The sequence below is a fragment of the Lepisma saccharinum genome, chromosome 5 (assembly GCF_977018435.1).
Source record: "Lepisma saccharinum chromosome 5, izLepSacc3.1, whole genome shotgun sequence".
Classification (NCBI taxonomy): Eukaryota; Metazoa; Arthropoda; class Insecta; order Zygentoma; family Lepismatidae; genus Lepisma; species Lepisma saccharinum.
In genome coordinates, this window is record NC_139233.1 from 23853164 (window position 1) to 23872167 (window position 19004).

Sequence of the window (19004 nt, forward strand, 5' to 3'; positions counted from 1 at the left end):
AATTCCGCAGCCAAGGCAGAAGACGCCGGGGCAGAACGTGAGGCGGGTGCCAAGAGGACGACGAAACGTTACCCAATCAAATCCGGCGTTGACGCGGCGGTATTGTCGTTCCGGGTTGCCGAATTGTTGATTCTAAAGTTGCTGAACCAGTGTCCCGAAGCAAAGTGTTGATTTGATTTTTGTTATTCAGCGACCCGTGGTAGAGTTGAAAGGGGGTTTCTTCCAAGTCCTTGTCCTTTCAATTCATATCCTTTCAACATATATGCAGGTAAAAAACTAGGAAGATCGACGCATAGCGTTACGCAAAATTAGGAAGAAAAACATAACTTGCAGGATGCTGATGAGGGAAAACGCTCAAAATCAAAATCAAACAAATAACATCCTTTTAAAATCATCATAGCTTAGCTGCATGGCTGGGGAGAGACCTGCGCTCGATCGCCAGCTCTAAACTTCGAAGGAGACGAAGAAAGTGAGCGGAAACATCCATCGCGACACTTTAGGCTGCTCTCACACTGAACTAGGCTTCGTGGCAGTTCCTCTCTCGAACCTTTAGGCCACCCTCTGTCGTCAGCGTCCTCGAGCATAAATCGCCTTCGAAAAACGATACAATCGCAGCTATTACATTAAAAAATCACGAAGACAAAGCGTCCATCCTCATCTTTACCTTCCTATTTCCTTCGATCACCTTTCAATATCCTATTTCATCTGTTTCTTCACCTCGGCTAATTCAGTGGGCTAATGGGATATACTCTGACCCCTCTCGGGTACGGGTATAGTAGTAGAAATACATGGGATATGAAGCTTCAACTGTTATGTAAGGGAGACTTTATAAATGAATAACATCTGTTTCTGAAGAAAGGTCTGCGTCTTCAGTGGGCTTCTTTACGGGCAATTCTTTTCCTGAAGATGATTTCTTTTTATACTTTCATAAATTTACATCTTCGTTACAGATCTCCATAAACAAAGGACTGAACAGATTTCATTCTTATAATCAAATCTATGCAACTCTTGCAGTTCATTATGGAACGTGGATCAAGCTGTCATATTCGTTATATAAAGACGACCAGGCGCTTGCTTGGAACTTTCTGAACGCTCCCTGATATAATGAAGTATAATTTTGACATGATTGAAAAGGTTTTGAGTATTGACTCCGATTTAATATTAATTGGACATTATGGTCTGGCTTCAAGATGTGTGAAGAAATACAAAACTGCGATAAATCGGAGAATATTAGAGACATCGACTTGATATCGGGTATGGCAACATCTTAGCACGTTCACAGGCCGAAACCTAACCATGCCAGATATCAATAATGAATAACCTGATAAATATAATCATGGGGACGAAATAATCTGAACTTATTCTTCCGTATGATGGAATGTTAGCATGCCTACATGGCGAACCTACTCATATGGCAGAATAACATTAAGTCCTGTGCTTTATGCAAAATTGAAATACGAGTATATTGTGTATAAGTTTCGAAGAAATCAAACTGAATTATCACAAAGTTGAAAGCAACCGTAAATTAACTTATTCTCATGCATGGTGACATGTTATCATGTCCACAGGGCGAACCTAACCATGCGTAAGAATAACTATGTCTCTAAGTTAATTTGAGAACGAAGACTAAGTTCTTGAACCCTCCCATAAAGGGAGCTAAGTATTTAAGATGTTAACTCATCGGAGTCGGTGATGAAAATGCGCCAGAATTAGGTTTCGAGGCTGTATTTATACCCCCGCATGTCAAGCAGAGCGCCTCCCGTGGCACAAAAGATAAACATAGCTACAGCTGTGATATAGAGAACTAATTTGTGTACAATGGAAATATTTTAAAGATTAAACACTATGCTCCATAAGGTTCATTTTTCTATGTCTAAAGCAATAATTATGACCCTTGAAGTTTCTATAATATTCTTTATTACAAACCTTGTCACATTCTTAAAGAACTGCTTTCCAATGTCCATAAGGCTTATGTTACTAATAACTTCAACTGAAATTTAGCTCTTACGGCTTTCATAATAGTTTAATTTTAAACTGAGAACGACATATTTTTAACTAATTGTCAACAATGAAAGATTTTGCTTTGATGAAGCTTGCAAATAGCAAACACGAAACTTTTCAATGACAAAATTATGTAATTAGGTCGACCATTAAATATCGTAACTCGCATAACGTTTATTATGAATATAAAGAGAAAAATTATAAAGAATAACATTAAATATGGCCGAATCTTTGATAGGATTCGGGAGGATCATATCAGAGTAGTTATCACAACGTGCTTCGACGCCAGGAGTCTCGAGTTCGAATCCAGTCCTGGGCGTGGATGTTATTTGCGAATGTTCCTTTATCAATTGCATCATGTCATCACTCATCCTCATCGTCCCAATCAGCCAAAAGCGGCAGAAGATCAAACAAATTCTCCCTCTCAACGGTTGAGTAACAGTTAAGATGACGTGAATACCCAGCATTTGCGCCACAGTGGAGTGGATGGTAACTCTGATACATCATAGAACGTCGTCAAGTCTCAGTTGCTTATGTATACTCAGTCCCAGGTGTCTGTGTAGCCAGGCCGCGCATAACGGTAGAGAAGGGGAGAAAGTGAGCGGGTGGAGTAAAGCTGTGCACGCTTCTGCAAACTGTTGGAGCTGCAGTCTTCATGCCTCTCCATGCAGCACCTGCGTTCATTGACCGGGCCCTCTCGAGTCCTACTTGCGCAGAGGACTTGTTTTCGTTCGCTGCTCCACAGACTCCTGGTGCAGAATATAGCTTCATTGTCCTCCGTTCAAGCAGCAGTATTATGAAATGGGAAACAAGAATTCGCTCTCATTTTTATATCTTCAATCATGGAGAAAGCCGAGGAGGCGTCCATGTAGTTGTGGTTAGCACAACACACTGTGAATACACAGACCCCAGCTTCGAACCTTAATCAGACATGAAATACATCAAACTCTTGAATCCTTTTGACATGTTTTACGCTTTTTGGAGTAGTATGTTTTTATGATCCGGGAATATTTTAGTGATGACCTTACATTTAGCTTGAGATGGACGACATGACAAGCTTCCTTTGTAACCTTCTTTTTTTATGCTAACTTGAGAAAACGTGAACAGATTCTCTCAAGCTATCGACCGGGTGAGTTCTGGAAGGGTTTCCGATCGTTCACTCTCAATGAGAGTGGCGTTAGTCATCGAAAGCTCGGAAACCTTTCCAGAACTCATCCGGTCGATAGCTTGAGAGAATCTCTTCATAATTTGTGGCCAGGAAAGCTTCAAGACGGATTTGAGAAAATGTTTCGGAAATGTCCACATAGAATGTCGGCAATCTCAGATCACTTCTTAGTATGAAAGCTTTTTTATACGAGTTGAAGGGTTATTAAAAGTTATTTTCCTTCTCTTTGCAGCTACTATGCGTCTACTTCGTTCCCTCCGGGGCCGCCGAGGCTTGTGCCGCCCCTCAAAAGACCCAGACTCATGGTGCCTCCTGCTCGACCCGTCGTCAAGGCTGCAACGCAACCACAGAAGCCTCAGGCGATGCCTATGAATCAACTAAAGACTTACAGTAAGTGCCCAAACAGTTTTCTTTTCCTATTAGAAAAATTATAACAATTCTGAATTCATTGCTATATCTTGTTTATTGTTGAGGATATGCGGGTGATGTGCTAGCAGTGTCTTCTGTCATATTACTATTTTTCATCTAATCGAAACAAGTATCCCTAGTCTTTGGTAGTGATTGTCTTCAGAACAGTGCCGGCCCCCGTGGCGGAGTGGTTAGCACATCGCGCTACGACGCCAGGGGTCCCGGTTTCGAATCCTGGCCTGGGCATGGATGTTTGTGAGTGTCCATTCATCAGCTTCAGCATGCCAAGGGTCCCAGGTTCGAATCCCGCTCAGGCTGGGTTGTTTGTGAATGTCCTTTCATCAATTTCATCATATCATCACTCATCCCCATCTTCGCAAATTAGCCAGAAGTGGCACAAGAAGCGAAGTAAAATAAAGCAAATCAATCAATCAATCTTCAGAACAGTGGGAGTTCTAGCGTTATGTACACATTCTACCGTCTGTTCAAGTTCTCTCATCGCCGTGGAGTCCGGCAACGCAATAACCTTGAAGTAAAGCAAGTATTCAGGATCTATGTGGCTTATTGTTAGTGCTGGCGACTACTGTAACTCTTAACAAGCATAACTGTAGTTCTCCAGAAGTCTCTGCAGGTTAAGTATATGTGTTTATGCAAAAGAAACTAATAATCACACAAATACAAGTATAAGATGCGAGTCATCGCCTGACAACTATAGATAAGAGCGATCCTGGGCTGCAGTTTTGTTCATTTAGTTTGATTAGGGATATCTCTGACAGAAATCAAGCTTACAGTGTCGCTACACTTTTACAAATACCTAGATAAAAGAGAGAGCACATCACACGAAGATTCCTTGTAATTTGATACATACATGAGATTTTCTACATAGAAATTTAAGTGGGAAATGCAGGCTTGGACCTGAGTCTCAGGCATACGTGCTATTGCTCCATCAACTGCACTATCCCGCCTCAATTTTGCGTACTCTCTCAAAGACGTCTGTGGAATAAACGAACGAAAGCAAGTCCTCTGGGCAAGTACTGACGACGTGGGCAACGTGATTACGACTACCATCCGTTTGCAGCAGCGCTCCGTCCACTCGCTATATCCCCTTATCTGCCATTATGTGTGGCGTTGCTCCACAGACTCCTGGAACGAAGTATAGGCACCGTCGAAGTAATCAGCGTTTCACAGCCAACAGATTCGGTTGCGACACCAATGACAGACAGAATGCTGTAAACGAGAAAATCAGGCAAAACAGGGCTGGCTCGGTAGGTCAGTTTGTAGAAAAATGGCACTGTATGCCAAAAACCCGGTTTCGACTCCTGGGCGAGCCTGCCTCCTACGCTTACATTTCTAGACACAAGGATCCATTTCAATGCTTTGAAAGAATTCTAAGCAGGTGTAACTTTTCAGAATTATACTGATCGCGAGCCAATCTAGCGCCTGACTTACTTTGTACTACACAGCTCTATCTGTCCACTAACCGTCTTCGGGGGAAAGGGGGTGCCTCGCAACCACCTCAGTTTCGAAGTAAAAGCTGTAGGGGTAACATCGCTCTCCAGTTACAACGTTGCCAAGCGTACGTCTGTTTTTGCGAGTTGTTTTATTAGCTTCTTTGTACATTGTTTGCGTGTTTTGTGTACTAATTTTCCGTGCTTTGTGTACCATTGTACAAATTTTATCCCGTAACGGCACCGATCAATCCCCCCCCCCGGGCTGTTTTACAGTACGTTTGGCAACATGCTGTGAATCTGACGCTCATTTGTTTCGTCCCGCCAGTAACTTTCGGTGCCTTGCGAACTCGAAAATGCACGATGTCAGTTGAAGACAATTAAACTGATCGTTGATTCGTTGTTTCAAAGCCGCCAGTTGGAAATGCGAGCAGTATAGGACTATCGTACCCTGAATGATGAATTTTCAAAAATTTCACTGGTGGGGGGAGGGGCACAGACCAGAGGTTGCCTTAACTGGGCCTTCTCATCCTTAGATTTTCCAAATGTTGAATCCTTTGCACAGGTAGGCTAATCGAAGTGGGATGCGAACTACAACAGAAATCGAACACGGGACCTCTTGAATGCCTTCTCCCAGAGCTCTCCGGATCAGGCGAGAACGGTGATCAAACCAGGGCCGTCCGGAAAAGAAGCCCGCAGGTTCTACCGCTTGACCACCGAGGCTGCATGCTGTTTCATTGAAACAGTCCCCTTTTCCCCAGTTTCCAAATCCTCCATTGTCCGTGGGGAATTGCTGAATGGGGCCTTTTAACGTTGCCCCAGGGGGTACCGAGTCTCCCGTCGCAGATAATGCCAACTTTGTAGTCGGATTATTGCCATCGTTGAAACTCACTCTCGCAGATTTGTTTGAAGAGATCTCATTAATATTGCGCGCGAATAAAAATTGCAAACAAATAAAAAAAAAAATACCGTTGCTGGGCAAATAGCCCTGAACCGGCGATGCGTTCGTTAGTTATTAAATGAATGGAGGCAGTGTATATTATTAAATAAATGGGAGGTTGTTTATGTTAGCGCCAGAAACGATTACTAGTTCGCGTATCGTTTTCACGCTTGGCATCCCTTGTGTGTTTTAATCCTTTAAAAGAAAAAAACGGGGGCAGGGTTTCCAGTACTACGAAAATATTACTAATATTTCGATTTTATTCCACCGCCAAATATACAGGGTGTGTCAAAAAGAATGAATCAACTTTACACAATTATGTTGCCGCAACTATTTATGATAGAAAATCAAACAAGACATCAATATAAAGAAAAGCTCTGCTGCTGCTCCGCCAGGATCGCTAGTGTGACAAAATGGCAAGTGACTAGCAGAAGACGTATTGTGTGTTGGAGAGAGCCAAGAGTGAATCGATCACAATGGTGCAAAGACATTTCCTGACGCGTTTCGATAGTAATTGACGATCTCTGAAGAACATCTGCAATTGGTTCAAACAATTAGACGAGCAATGGCCCGATGAGACAGAACAGAATTGGGAAGTGCTCGCAAGAAGCCCACGACACACAGATCCAGTCTCTTCGTATTGTTTGTATCAACAGTAATCCACGATTTCTTCTGAGATGGTGGATTACTACCGAAACGTCTTTGAACCATTATGATCAAATCAGTCTTCGCTAACTCCAATACGCAATACGCCATCTGCTGGGCACTCACCATGTTGCTGTACTAGTGATCCTAGCGGAACAGCGGCAAAGGAGCAGAAGAAGTAGAAGTGGAAATAAAACTTCCAGTGTTTCCTTATATTGATGTTTTGGTTGATTTTGTATCATAAATACGACGTCGTAAGAACTGTGTAAAGTTGTTCATTCTTTTTTACTTACCTTACATGTGGTTTGTTAAACCGAAAAAATATGTATGTTAAATATGTGAGGGTAGATATCGAACAGTGCGAAAACTATGAGCATTTTTGTCTGATATTCAATACAAACTCCATGGCATGAACATACCTGAAGGTTTTATTGTCGTTCTTAAAATTTACATTGCTACAAAAGCCGCGATGCTCCAATCACAGCCTCGCGGGAGATACAGGATCGATTCCAAAAGTGGGTGATTTCAGGTGGAAATTTTTCCAGCTGTAGATCTGCATGCAGTGGCTCTGGGATTCACCCAAGCTCTAAATAGGTGCCTCGGGTCAAATCTGGGGGTAAAGCCGACCGCAGCAAGGTGCTGATCACGTAGCATCCACCTATACCTTCACCACATGCTGCAATGTCTAGCTGATAGCTTTACCTTTAACCTTTTTACATTGCTGTGAAAATGATGATGCTGATGATGATGAATTGATGAAAGCGCTAGGAAACAATTCACCACGCTATTACTTTAGGTCGCTTTTCTGGTACTCTATAATCAAAACGGTAAAGATCAGGTGTTAATTGATTAAATGGACCCCCAGATGTTGGTTAGCTTCAAACTTTACTGTCGCTGCTCACCACGCTCCCAATTGTGTTTATCAATATTCTGAAGTTCATCGTTGTCCTTAGGGAAGCAACTCTCCCAGGACCATTTCAGTTTCTTGGCATAATTTGTCAAAGTTTGCCGGAAAGCAGCTTCAACAAAGTCGTCTTTGAAAAGAGAGTGAGGAGGTAAATATTACATGGAAAATGTGTACTTTGGATAACATTTCTTCAAATTACCAAGGTGTTCATGTTTGCAATGGGATGGACTGCCTGGTTCGCTGGTGCTTCAACGTCTCGGTCGTCGTACATCTCGGAACTCGATATATCACTGTACACTGAAGTTTATCCTCGTCTACTTGATTACAAGGGGTTCCCTGGACGCTGCATTCTTACAGGCAAGCGGGTCTCTGGCGCCTGTACCCAGAGCCAGAATAATCCTCTATGAGGTCTGACTTCCAAGGGATCCCGGAATAAACGCGATTGAAATGAATGGCGACGGTGAAATTTTCATGCTTAATTTGTCTCGCAGTTGTTCCTTTTGCGATAAATTCTTCAGTTGAAATTGATTTATCTGTTATTCCTTTTCGTAATATTCCTTTCGCTCTTTTTTAAGGAGTTACAGAATGCTTTCACGTGCAATCGATATTTCCTTTTCTTGTATTTTAGTTTTTGCGTCACTTTTCTGGCAATTTTGTCTAATCCGAACGATGAAAATAAAATGTCCAGACCAAGATTCTAACCTAGACCTGCCTTTAACTTGTGATATACTACGTGGACGGATTCTGTCCACAAGGCACATGGAATGCTCCACACGGCATTTCGGAGCAATATAGTATGAGACAAGGTGATGTGTGAGAAGGGTGTTAGTGATCATTGTCAACATTTAACGACGAGATATAGCAAACCATCAACCTTATCTTTGCATAACCGAGCGTAAGTCGGGACTCGACCTGCAGTTTAATGTGACATCCGAACCACTGTACGCATTCACCGGGTATCGAACTTGGAACACCTTGATTACAAGGCGGCGACCTCATCACTACTCAATCGGCGAGTGGGGGTGAACGTGAAAAACGGCAAACTTTATTCTGTGATGGAAGAAAGGGTCAGCATAACATTCAAAACATGTTTGTTTATTTCTCAGACAGCCGAAAATGTATTTTGGACGTTATACAATCTTTGACCGTACAATTTGTTACTTCAGTATATACATGAAAAAGCATATAAGATAACGCATCTTTTAAATTAATAACAGCCTCCCCAGTGGCGTAGTGGTAATGTCATCGCTTTGTAATCAAGGGCTCTTCATGCCCAGTATAATGCAACTTGTGTTGTGTTCTGTTCATGTGTTTCTGATTGTCCCTTCAATTACGTACTTCGCCTTATAACCACCTTCGCAATTAGCTAAAATTGGCAGAAACACGAAGTAAATTAAAACAAATCAATCAATCAAAGGGTCCCGAGTTCGATACCCGACAGGAGCCACGTGGTGGTTCTGATCCCACTTTTAACTGTATGTCCAGTCCCGATTATACTATGTGCATAAAGCTGACTGAAAATAAACTTTGAGAAATTGAGTCAGTTAATAACAGCATTTTTTGCACTAAACCCACGTAAAAATAACATCATCATATTTGCAGACCGACGTAACATAGAATTTGATTATACAAGAAGTTCACGTCAAGGTCTTAAGCCATTATTCCCATGGACCTGCAGACTCTATAGGACGCTACGGATTAATCCGATTCCAGCATCCAATAGAGTCGATTCCATGAGAAGCTCTTTGATGGTGTCCCACAAGGCAAAGCGTTCTGAATCCCGACGTATTATATCATCTATCTATTATAGTTTGATTGCAATATGCAAGAGACGCCACGCTTGTACAATAATTCAGATCCACTCTGCTACGATGCTCGAGGTTAGCTGTGCATTAATTGCAATTACGTGCTGTAATATAATTGTTTGTAGGGCACAATCAAATCGAGTTTTACACGAGACGACGGTGACATTAAAACAAGGGCTGCAATCACTACTACACTGCAGTATTTCTTGGTTTTCACAGTTATGAGTAGAGCCCGAATTTATAAGCACAATCAAACAGTAAAATAAGCAAATTAATAAGCACAAAATATGAAAAAATAAGCACAAAAATAAGCATAAACAAATACAGGAAAATATGTAAAAATATTTGTTTATTAGATCTTTTAACTTATTCAAAGCTGTTAAAGTATGTAAGGAAGGTCATCCTGAGATTTTCTTGTGTTAAGCTCCTGCGTCTGTCAGTGAAGAATGATTTATACAGTGAAAATGTTCTTTCCACACAGCATGACATCACAGGCGCATGTGAAAAACACCACAGTTCTTCGGTGAATTCCTCTTCAATGTCTGTTTCTTCACCAGAAATCTTTTTTTATAAATTTGGCAAAGTGTTTTGTAACCAGGATTTTTCAGTAATTCCTGACTGAGCTTGTCGGACACAATTTTACCCACACCGTGAGTTTCTGAAGACAACGTTACTGAAATTTCATCAATAAGAGAAAGCGAATGTTGCAGTGTATTATTTCGAGCTTTCAACTGTGTTATAATATCAGGTAATTTGGAAAAAATTATTATGGATGCACTGTATCTTTTCTAGGTTGCCGTTTCTGTCGTGCGGCTATTTAGAAGCATTGATTTCGTCATCTCGATGCCGTAGTGTGATTGAAATAGGATTGAATATGACAGATTTGAGTAAAATATGCTATTTCAAACCAAAATCATCAAATAAGCAAGCATAACCGTTTTCTGTAGAAATAAGCATTTATAATCACTTTCAACTTTAGTTAAATAGCTCATCAAGGTATCGTATCGTACCCAAGGTATTGGGTAAGAAGTATAAAGTCTTAGCATAGCAGGTATCAGAGAAAGGAATGCGAGTGATAACCATCTGAGAGATGAATGAGGAATAGCTACATCACCCAATTAAATCTAGAGGTTCTTGGTTCGATCCCAAACGCAGCATGGGAGTTGCGTTACGGTATGTAATACGAAGTATAACCTTTCTTCTTACCATTAGAAGTCTGGAATAGAATATGCATTTCGCTTATAAATTCGGGTTCTAGTTATGAGTAAAGCTCAACATGCCTTTCAAGTATATTTGGAAGTACAGGGTGTCCATAAAGTATTTTCAACATTACAAAGCTTCATTACAAAGAACGTATTACAGATACAGCTGTATAGCTTGAGGCAAAAAAAAAAGAGAAACTCAAAGTTTTCCCCCCTTTGTTCTAGATAAAGGATGAGTTGATATAGGAGGCGCTGAAGTCGCTGGAACTGAAAATGGCGTCAGTCCAGGAAAAAGCTCAAAGTGTTTTATGGGATCATGAAACCAAGTCAAAGATTGCTGGACAGCGAAATTATATAATCAGGTTGTGGTCGTCCATATTCCCTCCCTCCCATTTTGAGCATTTTCCCTACACTGACGCCATTTTCGGTTCCAGCTACTTCAGCGCCTCCTATATCAACTCATCCTCTACATAGAACAAAATAAAAACAAATTTTACTTCCTCTTTCTTTTGCCACAGGCTATGCAGCTGTAACTGTAATAGTTTCTTAGTAGTAATGTTTGAAAAACTTTATGGCCACCCGGTATGTTAAAATAGACTTTATTTCCACGTTGACTGATTAAATTGGTTATTTTACGTTGCTTTCTGCCACTTTTGGCTAATCGCGACAGTGAGGGTGAAAGGTGATAAGATGAAATTGACGAAAGACAATCAGAAACACACATGGACAGGATACAGAACATGCACCAGATTGAACTATCCTGGCTGCTAGCCCAGACGGCAGAGCGTCGTTAGTCTGCAAGAATGCAGTCCAAGGTGTACAACGTGGAAGAGCACCCCAGAGGAGTCAGAGCTTGCAGACACACAATCATACGACATTTTAAAATGAAACAATACATAATGAGTCAACATGACAGTAGGTGATGATTTCTGTTCTTATTAACGTCTGAAAAAACAACACCAATCCTCGACACTGAAAATGAAAGTACTGCCCCCCTCCCCCACCCTAGATATTTGAAAGAGAACTATAATTTAGGGACATCGGGTACAGTTTCGCGCGAGGCGAACATTCATTCAAGTCCTGGCGAAGTAGGCTACTGGAATATTGAAGAAAAGCTTCCGATGTATTATATATTTCTCTCCTTGCTGCACATGCAAGTAGTTTACGTAAATTACAGCATATTAAACTAGAAAATGGCTATAAAAATATTAACAAATGTGTTTGGACTTCTATGTACTTGACTGATTTACTGATATTTTAATCATGAGCACGTCAGTACATTATTTCGAGGCACTCACTTAACCTGCACTCTTTTAAATAGTCCTAAGGCTTTGAATTCTAAGTTTCATTTGTAAATGAGAGGATAAGACGATTTGAATTTGTGACTTGGTTATATTTCCTTGGAATTTGAGTATATTTTTCTTTAATTGCTTCATTACAATAGAAATAAATTATCTGAAATATTTTATATATATTTTTTACTATCTGGAGTAAATGAAGTCTGATTTTGGTACGTTCCCACTGGCGCAATCTACACTTTGGTACATAGTTTTTCTATTATTTTGAAAGAAATTTAGTTGAATGAAGAATCTGAATCACTCTGAAATTTGAGCTCGTAATGGACAGAAAGTTGGAACTTCCAGTCCTTCATCCACGTAAAATTCTAGCTTCCGCTAGTCTTAACTCTTCGTGAAGGAAAGTCCCCGTTATCCTTAAGTTAACGGACAACAGCTAAAATGAATAAGATCATCTGTGCCCCATAAGAGGTGCTCATTAACCGCCACTGATTACCTTCAAGTTTCCAGCAATGATTCTGCAAATGGGATGTAAGAAAGCACTCAAATTTCAATCTCTTCTTCCTCGTAGTACACCCTGAACCGCATTCTTGCAGACTAACGAGACTCTCGCGTCTGAACTAGCAGCCAGTACAATCCCCTGTGGAGCTTCTGGTGTGTACTGTCCATAGTGTTTGTGGTTGTCCTTTCAATTTCATCCTGTCGCCATCCATCTTCATCGTCGCGATTAGCCAAAGTGGCAGGAAAGCGACAAAAATATCCAAATTAATTGGTCAATCTCCTCCACCAGGCGCGTTGCATGATCTGCCCATCCAAGTCTTCATGGTTCAATTATTCAGAGATTTAGATTGATTGTGACGCCGAGAGCTATTCTGGCTTGTCACGGACGTCACGTTTTGCTCTTTTATTAGGACAACTGTCAAACGCGACCACTTAACGAGCGGCTATAGGTTATGGGGACTTAGTAAAGGTGGTGTGATCACCACCAAGCTCCGACCACCTTTATCCTCCCAGGTACCCAGAACGTGCAAAAATTCTTACCCGAGATCACTCGCCCTAGAAATCTAAGCGAGATCATCAGGACAAAACGACCAAGGTACAGGCGCGGATCCACGGGGGGGGGGGGGGGAACTATCGTCTCTCCCAGCTGCCAAGTTTTTGGATATATTATTATGCCTAATATTTTTTTCAAGACTCAACTGTTTTGTCTATTATCATTAACTTTAACAGGATTAAAGTTCGGTTTAAGCAAACTTTTTGCTAACCGAAACTGAACCTACTGTTTAAATTCGGGTCCGAACAACTCTGCAAGATGCTTTAAAAGAGAATCGAATCCTTCTCATATCTGATCGTTCAGTTTACCGTGTCATTGGGAGTCATTATTATGATAACGACATACAATAATAACCATGTACCCCATTGACAATATTTTTGCAAAAAGAAAGAACACTAATCTTTAGAACGTAGTTAGTTCCTGCGAACAGAACCATATATTGTTTATATAGTGTATATACCCGACTGAAATTCGCTCCTCCCAACTGTTAACATCTAAGTCCGTCACTTTCAAGGTGAAGGAGACAAATGACCTGTTGAAGTAATGGCAACAATATCGTACCGTTGCCTGGGCAGAAAATAGAATTCTCAGCTGGCAATACTGAAGAAATATATTCCGAGTTTTATCCACGGTGCCGTATGAATATTACCTTAGCGGCTCGGAGTTGGGGAAAACATAACTGTGATGAATGCCCTCGCTTAGGGGACAAGCAAACCCCACTCGCTTTCCGTAATGAAGTGGCTTAAATTGGTGATTTGTTCCAGCGGACGCCCAGGTCCTTGCTCGAGGGGCGCCTGGTTAAGAGTGGGGGGCAGGAGGCACGAGAGAGAGAGAGAGAGAGGAGGAATTAGCCCGGCGTCTAGTGCCGCGGGGGCTATTAAAATGTGAGGCGCAGAAGACGAACGTTGACCAGCCCCGAGGAATATGATTAGTGGACGCGTTAACTTCTGACTTTCTGCCGTGCTTAACTCGGGGTATTTATAAATTCGGCACACACTACTTTCGGTAATGAAGTTTTCATCGTGCTATCAAATATTTCTGAGGGAACTTTCAACCTCGGACTGTTGTAAGCCGAGCGTTTAATTATATGCATCTTCAACGCAAGATGCATTTATCCCAAACCTCGGGATGTGAACGCTCAAGGCGGATTAGGCCTCTAAGAAGCTGCGACATTCTTCAGCTGCCTCCTGGAATCAAATTTTGTCCAGAGTTTGCAACCATGGAAGTCTCTTTAGTTCAGTGGTTAGTTTAACTCGTCACCAGGAGCAGGGACTGCAGTTGAAACCTACTTTCAGTTTCAGTTTCAGTTCGGCTCGGAATGAAACATTGCAGTTCACTTTCAGTTCTCGAACTGAAACTGGAATGAAACCGGAGTATATATGTCCGAACCAGAACTGGAATGATCTGGGGTTTTAGTTTCAGTTCGGCCCGGAATGAAACCTTTCGGTTCACTTTCAATTCTTGAACTGAAACTGGAATGAAACCGGAGCATATCTATCCGAACCGTAACTAGAATGATCTGGGGTTTTAGTTTCAGTTCGGCCCGGAATAAAACATTTCGGTTCACTTTCAGTTCTTGAACTGAAACTGGAATGAAACCAGAATATATCTATCCGAACCGTAACTGAAATGATCTGGGGTTTTAGTTTCAGTTCGGCGCAGAATGAAACCTTTCGGTTCACTTTCAGTTCTCGAACTGAAACTGGAATGAAACCGGAGTATATATGTCCGAACCACAACTGGAATGATCTGGGGTTTTAGTTTCAGTTCGACCCGGAATGAAACCTTTCGGTTCACTTTCAGTTCTCGAACTGAAACTGGAATGAAACCGGAGTATATATGTCCGAACCACAACTGGAATGATCTGGGGTTTTAGTTTCAGTTCGGCCCGGAATGAAACCTTTCGGTTCACTTTCAGTTCTTGAACTGAAACTGGAATGAAACCAGAATATATCTATCCGAACCGTAACTGAAATGATCTGGGGTTTTAGTTTCAGTTCGGCGCAGAATGAAACCTTTCGGTTCACTTTCAGTTCTCGAACTGAAACTGGAATGAAACCGGAGTATATATGTCCGAACCACAACTGGAATGATCTGGGGTTTTAGTTTCAGTTCGACCCGGAATGAAACCTTTCGGTTCACTTTCAGTTCTCGAACTGAAACTGGAATGAAACCGGAGTATATATGTCCGAACCGTAACTAGAATGATCTGGGGTTTTAGTTTCAGTTCGGCCCGGAATAAAACATTTCGGTTCACTTTCAGTTCTTGAACTGAAACTGGAATGAAACCAGAATATATCTATCCGAACCGTAACTGAAATGATCTGGGGTTTTAGTTTCAGTTCGGCGCAGAATGAAACCTTTCGGTTCACTTTCAGTTCTCGAACTGAAACTGGAATGAAACCGGAGTATATATGTCCGAACCACAACTGGAATGATCTGGGGTTTTAGTTTCAGTTCGGCCCGGAATGAAACCTTTCGGTTCACTTTCAGTTCTCGAACTGAAACTGGAATGAAACCGGAGCATATCTATCCGAACCGTAACTAGAATGATCTGGGGTTTTAGTTTCAGTTCGGCCCGGAATGAAACCTTTCGGTTCACTTTCAGTTCTTGAACTGAAACTGGAATGAAACCAGAATATATCTATCCGAACCGTAACTGAAATGATCTGGGGTTTTAGTTTCAGTTCGGCGCAGAATGAAACCTTTCGGTTCACTTTCAGTTCTCGAACTGAAACTGGAATGAAACCGGAGTATATATGTCCGAACCACAACTGGAATGATCTGGGGTTTTAGTTTCAGTTCGACCCGGAATGAAACCTTTCGGTTCACTTTCAGTTCTCGAACTGAAACTGGAATGAAACCGGAGTATATATGTCCGAACCGTAACTAGAATGATCTGAGGTTGTACTTCTAGTTCGGCCCGAAATGAAACCCTTCTGTTCATTTTTAGTTCTCGAACTAAAATTGGAACGAAACTGGAGTATATCTACCCGAACTGTAATTGGATGGTCTGAACTTTCACTTCCAGTTTGGCCCGGAATGAAAGTTTTCAGTTCAGTTTCAGTTCTCGAACTTAAACCGTTTCCAGACCCAAATGTTAAGGATCTGGGCGCGTTTTGCTATGTTTGAGATCGAGAAAAATACTGAGTAACTTTTACATTTTCTTCATTTAAGAACTGTATCTCACATTGTACTGACAATTGTACTTTTTTGTAATTGTCTGTGAAATGAAAACGAAAAGTTTATATGAATCCGCCGCGTCACTTTTACCTCAGTTGATTCAGTTCAAAATGGCATCAAACAATGGGATGAAAATTAACTGTGGAATAAGATACGTATCTTCATTACAGTAACCAAATTGTAATTAATCAAACATACATTTCTGAAAGTACCGTATGACCACAGCACAATAACCAAATTGTAGTTAAACAAATACATTTATGAAAGTAGCGTATGTCATCACAGTACAGAAACCAAATTGTAGTTAATAAAACATATACAATTCTATGTGCGCTGTGGCTAGCTTCATAAGTGTGTCCATTTTCGCGCAAAACTACATCAATAAGATTAATACACATTAGATTTTCCTATGGTTTGGTTTTCTGAATTCCTGAAAATAGAAAATTAAAATAGTGTATGAACTGTTAATTTATGAAAAACGCAATAAGCATCTATCCTCGATGGATATTTTCGCACCTACAAATAACCATGGATTAAAGAAAAAGCACTTAAAAATATGCTTCACAAACTTTGGTTGATTGTAAATGATACATGTCATAATTTTGTAGTACGAGTTCCTCCTCCTCGTATGTAACATAGTATTTGCACTTTAACAGCTATTATTTAAATTTTGAATAAAAAAGGAAATTAGGTCATACATAAATCTTACATTGTTAATCTTTTAAATGTCTTTCCAAACGAGAATTATGAAAAACGACAGCAAACATGTGAGCATGAAAGACAATGACTATTCACCTTCCTCCTCGACGAACTCGTAAACACTACTGGAGCTAATAGAGGAACTGAAAGAATTTTCATCTTGGTTTAAGGCTGGCAAGTGCTGATCAGAACGCATTGGGAATAAAGCATTCGTCCGCAAGACCATAAGATCATCAAGTGTTGGAGAGGAAAGGTTGTACCTCAAATCTGACATTACAAACTTCACACTTGAGAACAACCGCTCCACGCTTACCTGGGTGGCTGGTGCAGCCAAAACCAGCGGTGTCGGGAAAAATGCGCCCGGGAAAAGTGCGCTCTCGCAATAAAAGTGGGAAAAATGCGCCCTCTCAAGAGTAACCACAATGAAAAGTGGGGAAAATGCGCATTGCACTTGCCTTCCCCTTTTATTCCGAAACAAAACTTAAACTGAAAGTACAAGGAGGGTTATGGTGCACCAGAATGTAGCGAAACATTTCAGTTCAGGTTCGGGTGCGAACCGAAAGTGTTCACAATGAAGTTTCATTCCGGAACTGAACTGAAACTGAAAGTACACGGAGGGTTATGGTGCACCAGAATGTAGCGAAACATTTCAGTTCAGGTTCGGGTGCGAACCAAAAGTGTTCACAATGAAGTTTCATTCCGGAACTGAACTGAAACTGAAAGTACACGGAGGGTTATGGTGCACCGGAATATAGCGAAACATTTCAGTTCAGGTTCGGGTGCGAACCAAAAGTGTTCACAATGAAGTTTCATTCCGGAACTGAACTGAAACTGAAAGTACACGGAGGGTTATGGTGCACCGGAATATAGCGAAACATTTCAGTTCAGGTTCGGGTGCGAACCGAAAGTGTTCACAATGAGGATTCATTCCGGAACTGAACTAAAACTGAAAGTACAAGGAGGGTTATGGTGCACCGGAATATAGCGAAACATTTCAGTTCAGGTTCGAGTGCGAACTATAAGTCGAACTGGAGCATGTTTCAGTTCGAGTTCAAATTCGGTTCGCAGTCCCTGACCAGGAGTACTGAATTCGGATTCTGTTATTTTTCTGTATGCTCTATTTTATCGCCAGGTCATCTCTTCAGTACGTTGAATTTGATCTTTTAAGACCACATTATGCTAATCGTGACTGGACCTACAGTTTAAATTGGGATCCGAAGCACTATGTGCCTCCACAGGATATCGATCAGAAACCACTTGATTAGAAGGCGCAGACGTTACCACTAAGCGGTCGGTGAGACTACCTCTTCAGTGTCATTATGAAACAGACATGGTGATGTTTCAGCTTGGTGCTAGGTCAGGAGAGTATGCAGGATGTGCGCGAAAACTGGAAAGTTTCGCGAATCGCGTTCGTGTAAGTTTTGCTGAAGGAGTTCCTTCCTAACAGTGTCTGTCGCCATTACCAGTGAGGAGTGAGAGAATCGGTTAGTTAATTGAACTCTCCAGCCTATTCTAATGCCTATTTTGGGGGGAACAGGAACAGGTTTATTTAGTCTTTAATTTCATTCCTAACAGTCGGGTCATTCCACACCATTTCAACGAGGTCGTGATACCCACCAACTCCGATTTCGATTAAATTTGGTATACAACTTTCCTTTATGGTTGAAATAAATCTCCTACATTTTTTTCACTCTATCTCAAACGGTTTTCATTTTACAGCACTTTGAAATGTCATCAAATCAGTGTTGTCTGTCACTCTTGAGACCCTCGACACAAGATACCCTTGCTTACATTTTATTTCTTATCTCTTTGAAATTTTACACAAAGTTCAATGAAAAAATGGGGATTTCAGAAAAAATACATCAGCACTAAAAAAAAATTACAAATGCCTATAAAAATACTAATAATGGACTTGTAACCTAATTTTTGTGGTGGAAAAACTAGGTAACGAAAATTTAAATTTTCATCATAGGGTATGATGGAACCAAAAACTTTTGATGTTGAAAATCATTGCAAAGACATGCTCTTTCTCTACAATTTTTTTTTTTATTCCTTATTACGAAAATTTTAATTTTTTTGGAAATTGCCTAAAATTTCAGGGTCAATCCGTACCAAATGGTCCAGCACTGGTCGCTCGACCATTTTTAAAAATTTTCATTTGTTTGTCGCTGTAACCCCTGTACAACGGTAGTTCAAAACAGGCATTATTTTTCTAGAACTAGACTTTGTTTGAAAATGGCGGCCATTTTTGT

At 40.9% G+C, this 19004-nt stretch overlaps 1 protein-coding gene across 4 annotated transcripts in view; it reads left to right on the forward strand.

Moving 5' to 3' along the window:
• The window catches only part of LOC145987715 (uncharacterized), a 621803-nt gene that overhangs the window by 543202 nt on the left and 59597 nt on the right, over window positions 1-19004 (forward strand). For all 4 annotated transcript variants that reach the window (XM_083122297.1, XM_083122295.1, XM_083122298.1 and 1 more), the window contains exon 6: window positions 3399-3556. In XM_083122297.1, the coding sequence (XP_082978423.1) occupies window positions 3399-3556 (158 nt within the window). The remainder of the gene's footprint in view (window positions 1-3398; window positions 3557-19004) is intronic.